The sequence below is a fragment of the Stegodyphus dumicola genome, chromosome 2, assembly GCF_044657685.1.
Source record: "Stegodyphus dumicola isolate Sdum_Otavi_A_Nest chromosome 2, ASM4465768v1".
NCBI classification, from domain to species: domain Eukaryota; kingdom Metazoa; phylum Arthropoda; class Arachnida; order Araneae; family Eresidae; genus Stegodyphus; species Stegodyphus dumicola.
Window position 1 is genome coordinate 90729006 of NC_140769.1, and position 20221 is coordinate 90749226.

The 20221-nt window shown below is 31.3% G+C and overlaps 1 protein-coding gene across 2 annotated transcripts in view; it reads right to left on the reverse strand.

The window, feature by feature from the left end:
• The window catches only part of Hel89B (histone acetyltransferase 1), a 224698-nt gene that overhangs the window by 29836 nt on the left and 174641 nt on the right, over positions 1-20221 (reverse strand). For both annotated transcript variants that reach the window (XM_085810877.1, XM_085810878.1), the window contains exons 33-35: positions 15405-15535; positions 9947-10057; positions 8755-8903 (exon numbers count right to left, since the gene is read on the reverse strand). In XM_085810877.1, the coding sequence (XP_085667003.1) occupies positions 8755-8903; positions 9947-10057; positions 15405-15535 (391 nt within the window). The remainder of the gene's footprint in view (positions 1-8754; positions 8904-9946; positions 10058-15404; positions 15536-20221) is intronic.

A 20221-nucleotide genomic window follows, 5' to 3' on the forward strand; every position in this document is an offset into this window, starting at 1 on the left:
AACATAAATTTTTTTAAAATTTTCAATCAAAAGGAACATGTTTCTGTGCTTAGCACTCCTTATTCACTGTCACTGTCGATCACTACAGTAGTTGGCTGCACTACCAGTATTAATTATCACTAATACTAGTATCCCACAACTGGTCACCATGACCAGCAACCACAATACTATGAAACGTTCACCCAACAATGTATTTTATGCTCAATCATTAAATACATTTTGCTGTGTTGCCAGTTGTTTGTATGCATCTATTTCTAATCATTTGCATGTATAAGCCGCACCCCTGAATTTCATATGGAACATGTTTCTGTGCTTAGCACTCCTTATTCACTGTCACTGTCGATCACTACAGTAGTTGGCTGCACTACCAGTATTAATTATCACTAATACTAGTATCCCACAACTGGTCACCATGACCAGCAACCACAATACTATGAAACGTTCACCCAACAATGTATTTTATGCTCAATCATTAAATACATTTTGCTGTGTTGCCAGCTGTTTGTATGCATCTATTTCTAATCATTTGCATGTATAAGCTGCACCCCTGAATTTCATATGCTTTTTCTGATAAAAATGGGGGGGGGGTTACACGAGAGACTACAGTACACAGTAAACACTAACTTTCAGGAATTTTTGTGGATAATTCTGCAAACTGGTAGTTTACATCATATGAGTAATTCAAATTTATATATATACATAACTCTGTCTGTACAGTCTGCTCTGCTGTAAGATGTCATAGATGTAAGTTTCATCCACATCTGTTATCAGAAGTAATTACTTTTAATGATTTTTCGTTTGCTGACAGATTATGATAATTCTTCACTCACTGGCAGACATGCATATTAAAGCACCAAAAAGAGTTTGATTTCTACATATGCTGTCATTTCTATTTACGAACAATATCTCACAAGTAATTTCACAATGACAAATTTTAGGTACCCAAGTCTTCAAATACAACAAAATTATAAACATTCATACTTTATCCAGGAATTTCTACCAGAGAAATAGCATGAATTCAATGATCAAAATTCCATTCAAATGATAGTAATAAAGAGTGGATAATAAAAACAAATACTATTCATTAAATTATACACTGACTACCAATAAGTATTTGGATACCTATGCAAATGACGATATCTGCGGTCCTAAGGTACATCACAGACTCCGCCGGTATATATCGTGTAGGAAACATCATCGGCTTTAGTCGCATGCAAGATGCCTCGCAGTTCGGAGCTCTCTGATTTCGAGAAAGGTATAACTACTGCATATCACAAATGTGGCCGATCCTTAAGGGACATATCTAGCGATCTGAAGTACCCAAAATCGACATTGGCCTATGTGATTAAGATGTGCGGTGATTGTCGGAATGTGCCCCGAGTCGGCAGACCAACGAGTGCCGTCCAGAGAAATTCGGAAGAACTGCACCCAACCGATGGCCCTCATCCGCGAGGAGTTTCAACAGGCATCCAGGAGTATTTTTTCAATGAATATCATCCATAAGGAAGCACATCTGCTTGGTTTTCATGGTCGTGTTGCTGCCTATAAGCCTTTGACAAGGTTCATAGCCCTATTTTAGTTTAAAAAATAAGCACCTATAAGCACTTTTCAAGCACATTTTAAGAAAAAAAAATAAGCACGTGTCTAATTACATTACACACAACTGCACAACCTTAAAAATTAGACTTGTAATTTAAAATATGAGAAATGCAGTATTTATTAAGAGAGAATAAGCATTACCTCAACCATGGAAAATAATTACTTTTTTTTTTTTTTAAATTTTAAATAACAGTTCAATTTAGAGAACTACTTTACAATGAGAGAAAAAAAAAACTATGCAGAACTAAACTATATTACAAGATTTAATGATGAAATTTCAGTTCAAAATAGAGGAAATAAATAATAATAAGGCATATTTATTCTATTCACTTGGAACTTAATAATAAATACAATTTATTTTTCCACTCATATTGATATTTAACTAATTTAAATCTAAATTCTGAACATTTTCTAAATTTTCATCGTACATCAGTTTTCCCTTAACAGATATTGCAAGCAAAGTAATTTAAGTAAAAAAGAGGAACATTTCTCAAACCAGAAAACATAAATTTGCTTCATGCAATCATCCTTTAACAGTAAAAGCTTAACTACCTGCATACTTGAAAATTAGCGAATATTCGGACAGTGGAGCGTAACTTGAAAAAGAGGAGCGGATGGGGGGGGGATAGACTGTAGCCGTTCTTTAGATTTTTCTGCTAAATAAATGCTTTTGACATTTTGATATGTGCATCATATAAAAACAAACCAACGGAACAGAAAAATATTCTGCTTAGCAAGCACAGTAAAACTCTTTTAAGTGTTCATAAACAAATCTCGGACCGAATATCAAAATTAATTATCTCTGCAAAATATCACAAACATTATTGCACAATACATGCGCTGTAATTCTTCCCTATATGATATTAAGCAATCGGATTCAACAGCTGCCGGTATTGGGAGAATAAAGAACTAAATAAAGGAAAAGAAAGAGACTTACCAATCTGGGGTGTTTTTCACTCTAATTTTCAACAGACTGCGTTAAATTTCCAGATTAGAATCATTCTTTGCTTGGGTTGGTAGACCGCAGAACTTTTAGTCCTATTCAATCAAGATTGGAAAGTGACAAAAAAAAAAAAAAAGTCCATTGCTTGTTTTGCAATGAACTGTAACAGTTTCAATATTCGAGATTTTGCGGAGAAAGGGGAGAACCTCCCAACCTTCGTACTGTATAATGTATTGGCCAAAAAAATTAAATTATTTCGACTATTCGATTACTTTCCCTTTATTTAAGCCATTCCGAATATTATTCTTTAGAAAGCTAATCTGTGTTAAAACACAACCATTTTTGGAAGTTTACTATACTTTAGCAGTTACTGCAACTATGTTATTATAAACATTCATACATATGCTCATAATATAAGCATAACAATCATAATAAACACGAATATGAACTGACCAAGCGGAACGAGAATGCAAATTATTAAGATCTTGATAGAAATTCAAACGTGTGTAGTATTTGGGTGGGAGGAAAAGAATGCTGAATGTACTGAATTTCTACTGCTTTCGCAATTCTTTGACCAACAGAACGATGGGCACCTGTCTATACTCTCCGTGCACACGAAAGCTTATGTTAATGCAGAGAAAGGGGGAAAAGCTAATTCCGGGAGTATGATTCACTATCTGACATTAAATATACGAATAAAAGTTGTTTATTTAGTTTCGGATTTGATACGGGGAAAAATTACGCGTTCATTAAAAAAAAAAAGCACTAAAAGCAAAAAATAAGCACTAAAAACAAAAAAATAAGGGCTTTAAAGAAAAAGTAAGCACCTATAAGGGCCTTTGTATTTTATTTTCAAATATAAGCACTTATAAAGAGCGCTACGGACCCTGTTTGATCACAAAGTCCAACCACGCTGCTTGGTTAATGTGGTGCAAAGCACATTGAAATTGGACTGTAGATCAGTGGAAACGGGTTCTTTGGAGTGACGAATCAAGGTTCACCCTTTACCATTCGGATGGCAGGGTCTGAGTCTGGCATCTACCCGGAGAACGTCTCCTGCCAGAATTCATTGTGCGAAGAGTCAAGTACGGCAAAGGTGGAATTATGGTCTGGGGGTGTTTCTTTTGGTATGGGCTGGGACCCTTGGTCCCCATTCATGGTAAGCTCAACTCCGATGCCTACTGCACTATTTTGGATGACAATGTGCTTCCTACCTTGTGGCAGTTTTATGGGTTGGACCCCTGTTACTTTCAGGACGACAATGCCAGTTGTCATGTTTCGACGTTAACCAAAGCTTGGTATGGTGCCAATGGAGTTCATCGAATGGACTGGCCAGCCCAGAGTCCAGACCTGAACCCTATCGAGAACCTCTGGAACGAGTTGCATCGCCGAATTCAGAGATGCACTACCCGTGCAAAATCGGTGAAGGAACTTCTATGTCTTCTTCAAGCCAAGTGGAAGAAAATACCACTAGCTGTCATACAAAAACTTAGTATGCCCCGGCAGGTCCACGCTGTAATTAGCTTGTCTACCAACTATTGATTTTGAATAAAGTTAGCTTTTCTTTTCTATCACAGGTGTCCAAATACTTATAGGTAGTCAGTGTAGTCCATGTTATGAATTATGTGTGCTATTCAGTTTCATTAAAAGTAAATTCCTTTCATGGAGAACGTAATTAAAACACAGAACATCAACAGGAGACAAAACTGTCTAGACTGTTGACTGTTGTTTTAAGGATATTTCACTACATTTTTTCCTTCTTGGAATTCATGAGAGCATTTTCTCAAAAGATTAATATTTTATTACTTATACAAAGCTTACACCATTGAATTGACTATTGTGACTATTCTTAAATAATTGAAAATAATTTTTCTTTTTTTAAAAGTAATATTTTTACTGTAAAAAAAAAAAAAAAAAAAAAAAAAAAAAAAAAAAAAAAAAAAAAAGCAGATTCTTGATATTGATTTGATGCTTTAGTAAAATTAATTCATGAAGTTTGTTTGGAAAGAAAATCAGCATTTGAAGCAAATAGCAATACAATATTTCCAGCTTTTTCAATAAATTTATTCTTAAATACAAAAATAATTAAACAGGAAGAAAATAATAGTAATAATTTATACAAAAATAATAAACAAAAAAAGAGTAATAATAATTTACACAGAAAAAATAAAATTTTTGCAAGCATTCATTTTTTAAAGAATTTTCACAATAAAATGAAAAATAATGGATGGGATCAATCATCTACAGGATCATACACAGCATGCATGATCCTGAGCTTAACTTTTGTTTTAAGAGTTCCATCCATATTTTCCAATTTATTGTGAAAACTCATTAAAAAATGCATGTCATCATCATAGATTTCTTGTGAGATCAATTCATTATTTCGTTCGGATACGATGTGCTCCATATTAAAAAAAATGTTGCCTTCGATGAAACAGCGAAATCATCTAAAGAAAGCCGCTTTGTTTCAGCTTTGCTCTGATTGGTTGACGCTTATTCCAAACTCGGCGTAAAGTTGAAAACTTCGAATCTTGTGCCACGAGCCTTAAACCAGATTATGTGATGTAACACAGACTGGTTGCATTGGCAACGCAGCTCAGCTTTAACCACTTATGCACTTTATGCCCCCGTCTGAACACAGCCTTACATTCCATGTTCATTCAACTCTGGTAAGAATGACCTGCATATCATTTCATGTAGATGGGAAAATATTAACCCTTGAAGAAATATTCTTTGAATTCTACTCATTAAAAAAAATTTGTCAGAATTAATATATCTTTACCTCAAAAGCCACAAACTGACCAAAAAGACTCTTTTTCTATAAAGGAACAGATAGATATATGTTTGCGAAAAAAATATTTTCATTAGAATGCTTACAAATCATATTTGTATAGCTTAATAAATACACCAGAAGCTAACAAGCTTAATTATGAGTCAAGTTACAAACAAAAATTTTTATGCCGTTCTTTAATTAAAAGAAGCAAATCAAATACAAACCCATTCACTTTAATTTGTTCATTGCACTCAGAATGTAATCAGTTTTTTATATAAACTGGCTTCTAAAATTATTTTTTACAAACTGCTGAATAAAACTAAATGTATTTCAGATAGAACACAGCATCATGACAAATAAATAAAAACTGAAATATTCAACACGAATGCATGTAACACAAAATTAAATGAAATACATAAAATTTAATAAAACATGTAACAAAGAAATTAGAAAAAGCAAATTTCCAGGAAACAAATGCAAGTTTTCCTAATGTATAATTTTTCTAACTGGTAAACCCATATTACAATGCGATTTCATGCAAATGAAGTAGACAATTAGAGCTTAAGGAACATAAATTCCATTTCTCCTTTAAGATAGTCAAGGCACAAATCCCTAGAAGATTTCAACAAGCAGTAGCTCTTTCAAAGATGCCCATAAGTTGTCTGAGATGTTTAAGGTCTTTCATCTGAAGAATTTCATTAATCTGTTTGGCTCAATGCAGATGCAAATTAGCATCCATATAAAAGGAAATTCATATCCAAATGCATCTCTAAAAAGTCATGTAGAGTTACAAAACTTCATCTTACTATCTCTGGGCAGAAAAAGCCTCTATGAAATAGATATATATCACATTCCTGGCCCCTCATGATGAAACATTTTAGTATCAATGTTAAAAAAAAATCTAGTGCTAGAAAACTGCTATTCAAGTTGCAAAAAGAGTAACTAAAACTTGGATTCGCTCATTATTAAGATAACACAGGACCACACTGCAGACACAAGTCTAGCTGAGGGCAAAAAAGTGCAACTAAAAATTTTATATTGGCTAGTGAAGATAATACAGACCTACATTGTGAATACCAGGTCTAGCATGAAATAAGGTAGGCCCAAAATCTACAGAATTCTGGATTCACTATGATACTGCAGACACTAGATCTCACATGAATTCAGGTAAGGCTTTTTGGCTGCAAGGACAATGAAACATCAACTATACAGTATATTAGGTGTTTGTCATTAAACCATCGATATACAGTTTTTATTGAGATATAAGAATTCCAGTTTCAGCAGCAGAATACGAAACCAGTCAAAATCTTATTGTGATGGGCTTAAAAACTGATTTAGAAAGAAATGTAATTATTTTCCTACTAGACCCTTGACCTGACTTTTGAACAATAATTTTAATGACATTAAATTGTGTGCACAGGAAAATTTTCATCATGAAATATTCAAACATTTCCTAAGCTAATTTTGGATTATCTGCTCTGTTTTAAATAACTGAAAGCCTCCACTTGCAAAATTTTTCTAAAAGGAACTTTGGTACTATTTAAAAAAGTTTTGTTTTGATAAACACTGATATAAAATCCTGAATGTGAAAGTTTGACATTATACAAAAGGATTGCTAAACGGTTAGACAAGAAACAGACTGACCAATTTAGACTGGATAATTTGGTCTGTGTTTTGTTCAATAAAAACAATCTGATGTGGATAACACATGACTTCCTTGTACAGAATATTAAATTATATGCATTTCATCTAAATTTATTTCCTCGAATTTCATTGGATACATTTCTTATTCAATTAATTCAGTTCTCACACCACGACAAGGCAAAAATACATAAAACCTCAAAATATCTTCATTAAAAATTTTAAAATGTAGAAAAAGATAAAACACCAAATACAGTTAAAACATAAAAATTCAGAATTAAAATTAGAGTTTCTATGCAAAAACAAATGGCCAGCAGGCAAGAAGGCAGACTTTTTAGTGCACAAAACTGAAAGTTTACTTTTGGTCCCACTCGGCAAAAAGAACAGAAGGTGCAGAAACTGATTTAATTCACTATTCTGCTAAGTTTCAAATGCAAACAAATATGGCTGCTGTGATTAAAAAAAAATAGGCTTAAACAACTTTTAAATTGTTGATAATTTTACAGCTATTGCATGCACATTAACTAAAGGCATAAAAACCTTAATCAGAAGATAAGAACAACATAATTCAATCATAAAAAGAGGCGGGAATTCATTACTTCATGAAGTATCATTACTTTTATGTGTGTAAAGAAATTTTGGATACTATGATATTTTGAAAAAATAGGGCATCAAGGTTATTTTCATAAATACTGAACCTAAATGTGTCCTACTTAAAGAGTTTTTCAAAATAAAATAAAGAATTTTATGAAAGCAGGTCTAAAACTTAACTGTAATATTTATGTTAATTAAAAACATCTTTTTATATAACCTTCCATACAGCAGTAATAAAAACTTCATTATGTTTAAATAATTTAAATGTAAGAAATTCTTTATATCCAAAATTTACAAAAATATTCAAGAATGAATTTACTGACTTAAGATATTATTTAAACAATCTAAGTAAAAGTATGAAACATAAGCTGTTTGCTTTAAGAGATAAGTGGTCCTGTACTTTTTTGGGGGGGGGGCATTCTTTTATTAATTTTATCACTAGCCCCATAAAACTGTTAGTCACTATTCTATAAGCAATTATACATAAAGCTAGTGAACATTTTGCTTTTGACTTAAAGCATTGTGAATATTATACTGACTGGGAATTTCTGTTCCAAAAGAAGCTATTAAGAAGAAAAATTAGATTTTATATTAACAAATGTCTCCTTCCTCACTGCTGACACTTCTGTAAAGTCCTTTACCATATTTAAAGAAATTTTGTAATTAGTAATCTATGGAATCAGAGGTACATAAATAAGGCAATAAAGCTTATTGGGAACTTTTCTGAATACTTCATATATACATCTTCATTCATAAATGCATTAAATCACTACAGACTGCATTATGTTGGTATCCAAGCGTAAAATATAAACAAACATCACTTAAAATTTTCATAAGAACAACAGCATTTTGTCAATCTAAATTTACGACAATTAATATCCATTAACTTAAAACGATAATCAGTTATTTTCTGAATTTTGAGATTATAAAATTTGATCCAGCATAAAGTATCATGAAAAAAACTGATTTTAAATGATTGACACAATTCTGGACATTCCTAAGAGACATCCAAATTTTGATTCTGAACCTTTGCCTTTAGGGTGGGTATCTAGACTTTATTTTAGCCACTTTTATATGGGATCTTTTTCAATATGACAAAACTGACAACAGGGGAAGGCAGATTAATTAAATTTGTTAGAAAACTGCTATTCAAGCTGCAGACACAGAAATCTTATAAAACTATTAGCATTTGACTGCCATTTACCTTAAAGCACAAAGTTTAGCAGCATGGTTAATATCCTGTAAACTTGAATTATATTGTTTCAATTGTTTAGTAATGGTTTCATATTCTGGATGAGCTGGTGACAATACAAGTTTAGGATGATTGCATACTTTCCGTAAGTACTGTAGAGCCTGATTTAAAAAAAAAAAAAAGAAAAAGAAAAAGAAAATATGTATATATATATATATATGAATGAATGAATATATAATTACATTGCAAAACAATATTTGTAAGAAATATGAAATCTGGAAATTTACAGAAATTTTTTTAGTGGGGGGCAAGACTACAAAGTAAAAAAAAAAAAAAAAAAGTATATTATGCATGTCTATTTTATCATTCACTGCCTTAAAATTTATAAAAGTTGAATTAAGAAATACTAGGCCATAAACATACTTAAATTATCTTTTTTATTCATACTGAATATATTTCCTCACGGATTGCTCATATTAATTAATAATTCTACATTCTCTAAACACCGAGAAGTTCACCTACACAGATTAGCTACCTAACATCAAAATGAATTTCACAGCTTAATTCACATAATTTTTATATCCTAAAAGAAATTACAAATAACTTTAAACTACTAATTTAAAGTATTGTTCTAGTTTTAATTAAATTCAGTGTGAAAACAGAACAACCATTTTGATTAAAAATAAAATTTTAAATAAGTAGGAAATAAATGGTTATTAAAGATCAAATAACTTTTATATGTAACAAGTGTTCAGAAATCACAGGGATGAAAAATCACCCACAAGACTAAACCCTATAGTTTTTTAAATTGCCATTCAAAAACAAATGCTGAATTTAGTAAAAATTAAGAAATATACACCTATAAGCATTTCTTTAAAGCTTTTCATGCAATTGTTATTCACAAAAGGAAATGCAACATTTTTATCATAAATGGCTACTACTGTATTTTTATACATCACAAAATTTTTAGTAAATTAATTAAGAAACTGCTGCTATAATGTCTGAGCACATAAGCTATTTTCATATTTTTAATTTTCAGAGAATATTTTCCAACAATACAGCAAAATTGTCTTTAAACTAAAGGTATTAACTATACAAATGGTTCTCACAACTGTATAACTTGAGGTAGAATATGCATATAATAGTAAATAATAAGAAATTAAAGTAATATGAAATAAATGATTAAAAAATATAAAAATTTTACTTGGAATATATGAGAAGTTCCAGCAGGAGAATTTGAAGCTTCACCTTCAGTGATAACATCTTCAACAGATTGCCTAGCTCTACTTTTTGCAAAATCTTCATATAATTGTACCTGGCAGTGTGCAAAACAAATACACAGTAATTAAAAGATAGGTAATGCTTAATAAAATTTCAAAAATGACTGAAAAAGAACAATTTAAAAAAATTGCTGTAATAAAGTATCATTTTAAAATGTTATTACGTTAGAGAAAAACATTAAATATTTTATAAGAAAAAGCAACTGGTGTGCAATTTGGATCTCAACAAGCCTTTTTGATTCAGTTTAAAATTATGAACAAATTCTGTACTTTTTAAACATATTTTGAAAGTTTAATATGATTCTTAAAATCATTTTCTAGACCCATGAAACTTTTTTCATTGCTTTTACGACTTCATGGCTTTTGTTAAGCAGATTCTCTTGAGGTAAAAATTATATAATTCTTGATAAAAATTATTTACTTAGAATGAGAATTGTCAGTTAAATACATGATGCAATAAAATTGAAAACAATAATACATAAATATACAATTTATGAAAAGTTCCAGTAAAAATGCTTTTAATTTTGTAAATTATAGAATTCTTCTAAGATTACCATACAAAAATCTGAATTTAAATGTACTGCATGCAGAACAAACTATTCATTTCCAAATCAGTACTACAATAAAAGCTTAACTTTCTAGAAAGTTTGGAAAATATTGAATGCCAGATATGTGAATATTCTAGATAGCTGAACATATAAAAATTGCCTTTCACAACATAAGAGCTAAATGAATGGAAGAAAATAAAAATTGCCTTTCATGATAAAAAAGCTAAATGAATGGAAGAAATTCCCAGTCTAAAATTATATAAAACAATCATCTTATTTGTCATCAATTCAAGTATCAAATGCTGACATTTAATATGATTTAAGATTCTGGGGGGAGGATCATTTCAGTCATTAAAGTATGCAATTCATAGGGCTTAAACATATGAAAGTAAAACATCTTATCCAATTACGGATCATGAAAGTTACCGGAGATGTTGTCGACCCTAAGCAAATCCAAATCATTATTTAGTTAGGTAATTGGGGGCATCTGAAAACTTAATTTCCTTATCATAGTTTTCATATTGCATTGTCACCTTCAAATAAAATCTCATTTGTGTTCATTAACACATACGTTTCTTTACGCCAGGATCCTGTAACTTTAATACTCTACTGCATACTGTTACATAGAAGGCAGGTCCTAAATTTTAACATTTTTCAAAATGTGAGAGAAAAACAGATAAACCAGAGTTCATACACATTTTTGCATATGGGAATAAAGTACTTTTAAAGACCATTAATGAAAAAAATTAAGGACCCATCAACAAATGGGAACTGAATAAATTCAATTAAAGATATTAGCTATGCCTGAATTTTATTTTTGTGATACCAAAGAATAAAATAGAGCCACAAGTAGAATGCATTACTATTAAACATCATTTAATAAACATAATTATAAAACAAATTTGAGAATAAAATCAACTTTATGAAATTTATCATGTAGCATTAAATATTTTACCCATTATAATAGTTGGACATATTTGAAAGAAGATTAGTGACATTTTATTTACGTTTTACTAACAGTTAGCTTTATGTTGAATTTTTCTTTTATGTCTTATTTTGTCACGTATGTTCTCAGTTTAGAGGCTTAGTATATATCAAGTAGATTTTATGGCAAATGGCATAGGTTAAAATGAGAAGTAAAATCATAATCCGCATGATTCATAACAAAAGACTGGCTGTTAGTCACCACTGCTGCTTGCCAAGGGAGAAACCTGCTGATCAGAACAAACCTGAAAGGCCTGATGTAGGCACAGTTGGTAAGTTTTGACAGTTAGTTGGGCTCTGTCTGACGCATTTGGCGTCATAGCTTTGTGTAGAGTTCCAGTGGTTGTAACCCAGTTAATATGCTTTAAGATTCCAATAAGCCACTAAAGCACCAGAGGTGATAAGTTGTTTTGTATTATTTTAAGTCTCACTAGATATGAGGAAGTTTTACATTAATTTTTAGATTTTTGTGTTTTGTCTTGTGACCACGGTAAGAATTAATGAAAGGGAATGATTGCTTTAATATGCAGAGATAATTTTTAAGGGTAAGCAGTTAGTTATAAATATTTAAATTAGCTAGTTAGATATACACCCTTAGTCAATATAGATTTACATGCCACTAGTAAACTTATCTTTTAAAAATATTTGTTAAAAAAGCATTAAATCGCAATCTATTAGCATGTCACAGTTTAAAATACATATAATTTATGACATTGATTCTTAAACAATATGAGATTAATCACAGATTAAAAGCTACAAAACATTTACATTTTGTAGCAACAATGCTCAACAAAATATTTATACCTCTTTTCAATTTGAAGCCTTTCCAGACATTCTGGCTAATTTATATCAATTTCCTTTCCCTTAAGCATCTTTTTTTTTAAAAAAAATCAGAAATTTGTTTCAATAAGCAAACCAATATTCTCACTAGTTGTTTCTGCATGTTTTATTTCCTAATAACTTGTCAACCTCTCGACTACATACCTATCAGGTTTTACTTGATCTGATAAAAGTTAAATAGTCCAAAACCTCTGACAGAATAAGCAAATTATTGCTACGTTTGAAAGTGAGATAAAGGTTTAAATAAACCTCTTATTTAAAAAGACCTTGGAACATAAAGTCATGTTCTTATGCTAGCAAAATCAACTACAGTTTATGGTAATCCAATTACACATGAATAGTCAAATTAAAACTAAACATGTGGACTAGTAGTCAAAGACTACACAACTTAATTTTAATCTAAGCTGGCTTGGTAACACGTAACAACAAACTTGTAACTCGTAACACATTTATCGCATAACAAATTCAAATATCAGCAGCGATAACAAAAAACTAATGATTGCAAATTGTCAGAGCTGACAGGCACTAATGCAGCATTCAAGCCAAAGACCAAAAACACACTCTACTTGACAATCCAAAAACCTTAGTTTAGAAACTATATAACTGACTTCGCATTCTGGTTGCGAAAAGGGAAGTTACAGTAAAGACTGAAATTACAAATAACTAGTTAATTTACATAATAATAACTATACATATCTTTGAAAAATAATTTTCTTTCTCTTTATGTATTCGATTTCTTTTTTTAATTTGTTTCCTCTTCATTTTAGAATTTTTGGATTCAATTAAAGATTTCTGTTATTTTGAAAAACTAAATGCATTTCAGAGTGTATACGAAAAGATGCTAATTTGTTTTCTTTAGTAATATAAACATTTAGAATAAATATGAAATGATATATGGTAAGGGCCCGTTACAGAGCCGTTGTAGCAGAATTTTTAGAATTTAGTGACACACTGAGCAGCAAAATCTAGAAATGGCAAAACTTTAGAATTTAGGAAGGCACTAGGCAGCAGAATTTAGGATCCACAGAGATTGCATCATTTGAGAAAATGCTTAGCACCAGCCTTGTATATGATGTACAGAGCCATAGCTAGGGTTTTCAGTGTCCGGGGGCAACTGAAGATTTTGCACCCCTCCTTTCTGTATGCCAAGAATGAAAAAAATTTCATTCTAAAATTTTGTAATATCAATTTGGCACCCCATAAATGCTGCGCTAGGGGACAAATGTCCCCCCCTGCCCCACCTTAGCTACATGATGCATTGAGACAAATATGATGAATCTTTTATGATCATATTATATGTGATAATTGTTTTATGACAGCTTTCGATTTCTTTATTAATAGAAAAAATCCTTTCTATAAATGACTGCCCATGTAATAAGATCAGAAGCATTTTTGATATTTTCCGTGCATGTGTCTAGCGAAAAGTAGAGAAAACAAAGGGAAGATAAATATGTTAAGAAAGAGACTTCTAGTATCAGGAGTGAAACATTCAAATATTATGTTTTCATTGTTCTTCCGAAAAATCTACAAAAAGTAAAAGTTCATCATAAACTTTTATCATAAAACATCAAAAAATACATCCATTATGTGTTAATACCATGAAGACATTTTTCAGGAATCTTTTAGATTCGTGGGTCTATAAAATCTTGATTCAAATCCTTCCAAACTTTCCAAGTTGCAATCTCTAAAATCCTAAATAAAAATTACCCCTACCAATTCTGTAACAGCAAAAAGCCAGAAATATGTTGTGGGGGGGGGAAACCAGAGAAAAAAGTGTAAAATTAATTTTATAGAGAAAATTGATGCATATTGAGACAATTAAACAGGAAAAAACTCTCACCATGAAAAAATTTAAATGAAAGCATTTTTAACTAATTACTTAGCTATTTTGCTTTTGCTATGACTTGTTTTGTAAATTGCGCTAAAGCGCAAGTTATGCATTTATTATCTTGTTTATTTTTCAGATTTAAAATGTTACATAATAAGCTGCCAAAATGGAAAGTAATGTCACTTTATAATATGATAGCGAAGAATAAAAATGTTTCATTTTAATGTTATTTATTGAATACTATTTCAATATATTAGCATTATTTTAATGAAGTTCATCAATGTTATAATATTTAAAAAAAAATTATCATCGAAAAACTCCCAGATTTCCGAATTTTAAATTTTCTATAGAAACTGGTCTTAAAATCACCAAAATGTTGATAAGTCACCAAATATGGAACGGTTTAATTTTCACATTCCCCAGAACAAAAATTTGTTTAAGAGCTCTTCATTAGAAAAAATTAAATAATTTTGAAATGCTTATGTTTCGCTTCTTGCTCAGAAACTTGAGTATCCTACCCTTTATATTAGAAATAGGAAAAAATTATAATCTATGAACCTATTTACTCATTCAAAAGATAACTATATTTAGGTTACATTTGTCAATGAATTGCCAAAAATATTTGTCCAAAATGTTAATTCACATTCAAAACGGCAGTCGTAAAAACACACAGAAATTTCAGATGATTAAAATGAAGGACCTCCTGCTGAATTTGGCCAAAATTAAGGACTTTTAAGGGCCATACAAACCCTGTAAAAAGCAGTTAATTTATATCCTGCCTTACACAAACTAAACTGACTTATTGAGAATTCATTGGGCTTATCTTAAACTAGGGAGAATATCATATGAGAGTGTTGGGACTTATCCATTATTGGTGCTAAATCATACTGTTAAATGAAAGTGCTCTATACATATTTATAGGTCTCAATTTTTGAGGACGGGGCAATTTCCAAAATATTCTGGTTACTTCAGCTTCTCAGTTAACTGAAAGCCAGATATATAAAAACATGTCAGGTTAATAGGGTGCTGGGCCTTCACTATATGTATAAAATTCTATTGGTTGAGATTTAAAATTGTAAAATACTGACTTTCCAGTTGTAGAGTGGGCACATAATAATATAATGCCTTAAACCACAATGCACATTTAACTAAGGACATAACACATAAGAATTTTCTTTTTACCTGTAATGGGCTTAATTCACAATAATAATCTTGAATAATTTTAGGCGGTAGATCTTTAAGTACATCCTCCTTCATTCTTCTTAAAAGAAAAGGTAATACTTGACGATGTAATGATTCCATTGCTAGAACACCTAAGAATGTAATAATCATCTTGTTTATATTATTTCACTAATATTGATTTTTTTATGATTGGTAAACTATCTAAGGAGCTGTATTATTATATATGACAGCCAAAATAAACACTAAAAACCTATTAGTAATTATCAACTAATAATTTGCAATTATTTCAAAAATTTGAACTCGCTCAAAATTACTTAAAGGTGTATAATTAATTTCCACCTCACAGAGACATTATAGTAAACTAAACTCAGTGGTGGAACGGCCTGCAGTGCCCTTTTTCTGCTTTCTTGACCTATGGGCCCTGGATTGGATTAGATTGGATTACTCAATTATGGCAAAGCACACGAGGGCTATCTGCCTAAAGGGAGGGATGCCTTCGTGGAGGACTTTCTAAGAGAAACTGGCTCATATACATGTTACACATGGGAAAAACCATGAAAACGACCATGCAGCCAGCCCGTTCGCGGGATTCGAACCTCGGACCGAACTACCAGTGTCCAGTGTCTTTACCGCTCGGCCGCTGGTGGGCCTATGGGCGCCGGAGTGCATCAGCATATGCCCTGGACAAGTGGTCAGCTTGTTGCAGGACCACCGGTGTTTAGTCCCCAAGCGAACTTGGTACTCATTTTTATTGACCTATGATTTCAAGGGATAAAGGCTGAGTCAACCTTGCCCAGCCTCGGGATCAAACCATGAACCTGTGATGCAGGTGTATGATGTACTAGCCACTTAGCCATCAGGTGAGACATTATACTTAGAGATGAATATATTACCATAACTGTCAACGTCGAAATCTAAAAACAAAAGAGTGGGGAACTTCCCCCTCTGAAAATCAGGAGAAACAGGGAAGCTTTCAACCTGTATGGCGAAGCCTGACTTGAATTCACTGTATAAAGCATGATTCAGGTTACTGAACTATTCCTGATATGATTCTGAACATAAAATGTATTAATATTTAATAAGATAGTCTAAATTTTACATTATTTTGCTAATTTCATTATTTTAATATTCTTACACAATTATACTGTGTTGAATAACTTAAAATTAAGTATTGTTTACTTTTTTACTATTGTTACCATTGTCTTTTTTACCATTGTTAAATATCTGAAAATTTGTTTTATATACTCTTTAAACTTAACAGAAACTGATGGTGCCGAACAAAACTATTTAAAAAATCAAATGATTCAAAACACTCATATATCATATCTACATTCTTATAAACAATCGTATAGTGGTAGTACAATTTAACTTTTAGGTTCGCATTGTGAGTAACCTATGCAAAGGAAAAATCAATAACCTAAATTCAATTAAACTCCATGTTTCATAAAAGCCTCCCGGCTCAAACAAATGGAGGAACATGACTGACCACAGTAACTTATACACTAAAATAAACAAATGAAACATAAAATATATATCAAACACATTTATTAATTTCTAGAATATTCAAACATATTTTAACTAGGTAAACTGATCAGTCCCCTACAAATTAACCTTAAGTTGCAAATTAACATCTATATCATTTCAAATCTTACACTCATGTTAAGTGTAGGAGTACTAATTTTTTTTTAACATTACATAACTCACAATTTAGGTGGTTGTACCAATTTTCTAATTATTCGTTTACAGGTATATTTAAATAACTTGTCATTATTTAAATCTTCAAATCATTTCGTTTACAAGTACATTAATATAACTACTCATTATTTAATTCTCCTATTCACTTCATTTACACATACATAAATATAGTATCATTACTCGGTTACAATTTAAATACAAAAGACAGAAAAAAAATCACTCACAGGGTGAAGTTCATACATCAAACTCCTATTTTCTCACGTGTGCCATCATCGACGGATAAGTACAGCGTTTTAAATAGTTCAACAGATCGTCCAACTCATTTCATTGACTATTCGAAGAAATACACAAAACCCAAATCGTGCTGCTTACCGGATGCAGGTCAATGATACACACTGCATTCAAGAACACTTCAATCAAGTTAAAACCCCAGGAAAATATTGGTATCAGGCAGCCTTTCTTTTAATCAGGAACGCTAACGCTTCAACAAAATCTAGACCCAAGGAAGACACAGGTATAGGGATGCTTCTTTTAAATACGGAACATTCTTTATCAGGAACGCTTCGATAAACCAGGAAAAAACATCTTGAAAGGACCCAAACTGGAAAGGCACTAGGCAGGATAAACAAGAAACCCACTGGTATTACCCTGAGAATACCTATTTACAATTCTTGGAAAATTATAACGAAGGAACGACGATGCTATAAATATTTGCGATGAGCTCTAGCGCCCCCTTCTTTTTTGAACTTAATTTCTCATCTGATAAAAGCCGGGAATCCATAGCCGCAGCCCGCTGGTATACGCCGCTCGCGAGAGCAAGACCGCGAGGGTCAAGCCCCGCCACTCTTTCTCTTCTTACTCTTAGCTTTAAAATCAGAATCAGATATATATTTTTATTAACTGAACTCTAGCCTGGTGCAAGCACCCAGGAAATCTTGGTTTCTCCGCCTCTGTAAGTTCATAGGCTTTCAAAATCATAAAATTAAAATCACACCAATGCCGGAATTTTACATCACCTAAACTGAGAAAATGACACACCCATGACGAATCAAATACCAGAAAATCTGACTATGCAGTCCGACACAACGTGAGAAAAAAAAATGGACCCCCCAACTAACAAGCGGAACTAAGCTTTATGAGAATCCAATTACCTAAGCTTAGTTTAACCCCCACTGTCTTGAAGTAACACAATGGAAACTTTAACAAAGCGAAGGCAAGACGATTTTTGTTTCACACGCCATTAGAAAAAGGCGACAACACAACACCCTACTGCCGCCATTGTTAGTAAAAAGGCCATAAACCAGATGGCTCTTGCAACCGTTTCCTGTCGTTGTTACACTACGCTTTCAAGAACTACCAGTTAAATAAGGCTTTAACAATTTAAGAATACTTTTTTTTCCAGATTAAAATACACATGAATACAAATAAAAATATTAGAATAAGAATAACTTAAAACACATATTAATAATTAAAATTTGCGATATAACAACTGAGAAAATCCAGAGTAGGGAAGGAAAGCTTTTATTTACCAAAATACTTTCAAAAATGAATCTAATAAAATTAATAATGAATGTATACAGTGTTTGTGTGGATAAATTTCATAATGTACGATATATCAAAGTAAAATAAAATTAAACACAAATATTATTTAGCCATTGGTTGAATTCTACAAATGCTTACAGTTCAGTAAGCAAATTCAGATCAAATGAAATTTTAATAAGAAAAAATTTATATAAATAAAATTTAATAAGAAAGAAATCATAAAATGTGAAATAATAATAATAAATAGAAATACAATTTATATATACTTTAATAGAAAAAATTATTCTGAAATTCATTAGGGGTGGGGGAATGCAATTTATGTTTCATTAATTCAATAAATCTCATTCATTACAAGGAAACATTTTTGACAGTAAAAGCTAAAAAATTAAAAACTGGGAGATTGAGTGATCTACTAGAACACCAACACACCTATTCTACGATTACTGGATCTGTCTACAACTTGAGCGAACAATATAGACTCAAAAAAACCAGTATGGTCAGCCGTTTTCAACTCACTGGACAAAGCAATTCTCTGCTCCTCAACTGGTGGGTTCATTTGACTTTATTGAAAGGGGACAAGGCTTCAAGGAGCTTTAGACCAATCGCAGTGCAGACGAGTGACAAAATTTATAGCGCGCACTGCCTGAAGTTCTAGGAATATTCTCCCATTATTTCACTAACTCACACGCTTGTAGCTCGGAAAAAATATACAAAACAGTATTATGACCAAAATGCAGCAGAATATGCTGCTGTGTTATGTGAAGGAAAATCTCGTTTTTAAGGGGAAAATTAATGCAGGAATTTAGGGTAAGAAATAAAGAGAAATGTGGGACACTGTGAAAGGAACGGTAAATAGATGAGAGTAAATGAGTTAAGCTTTCTTAAAATTATTAGAAATAAACAATTTCAATCATTTAAATTTATAATATGATTAATTTGCATTGCAATCTAATAGCAAATTAAGTTTTTCCCACCATGCTTACATTAAAACTGTGTTTTCAAGCAATTTATTTTACAGTTAATATTAGAAAAGTATTTCTTTATGCTAGAAATTAGAAAGAAAATATTTCTTTCTTAATGTTTCTTCTTTTCTTTTATTTTCTGTTTCTATGAAAATTATTTCCTTCAGGAAAAGAAATAAAATTCATTTGTTGTTACAGTATGGCCGATTGCAGCTGCATTCAGTTATCACACATGCATCAAAATGTTTTATTTTAAATAACTGACACTGTAATTAACATGAAAAAAAAATAATTTTCAATATAAAATATATAACAAAAATTATAATAATCTATTCTGTACATGTATTCGTATTGCACCATATATACATATATTAGTAATACTATTTTTTAATATTACATTGCTGTTATTTTACATATATATATATATAAGAACTGCTTATTTTAAATATTCTTCCTTCTCAAAAGATTTTATTCTGGGAAAACAATTAAAATATAGTAATATTATTTTCACAACGGAAGTACTAAAGTAAAAATAATCAATGCAGGTCTGCAGTTGAAGAAGTCCTTGTCAAACCAGCGTTTTAACACTTTGACACATTAAATAGAAAACTGTAATAA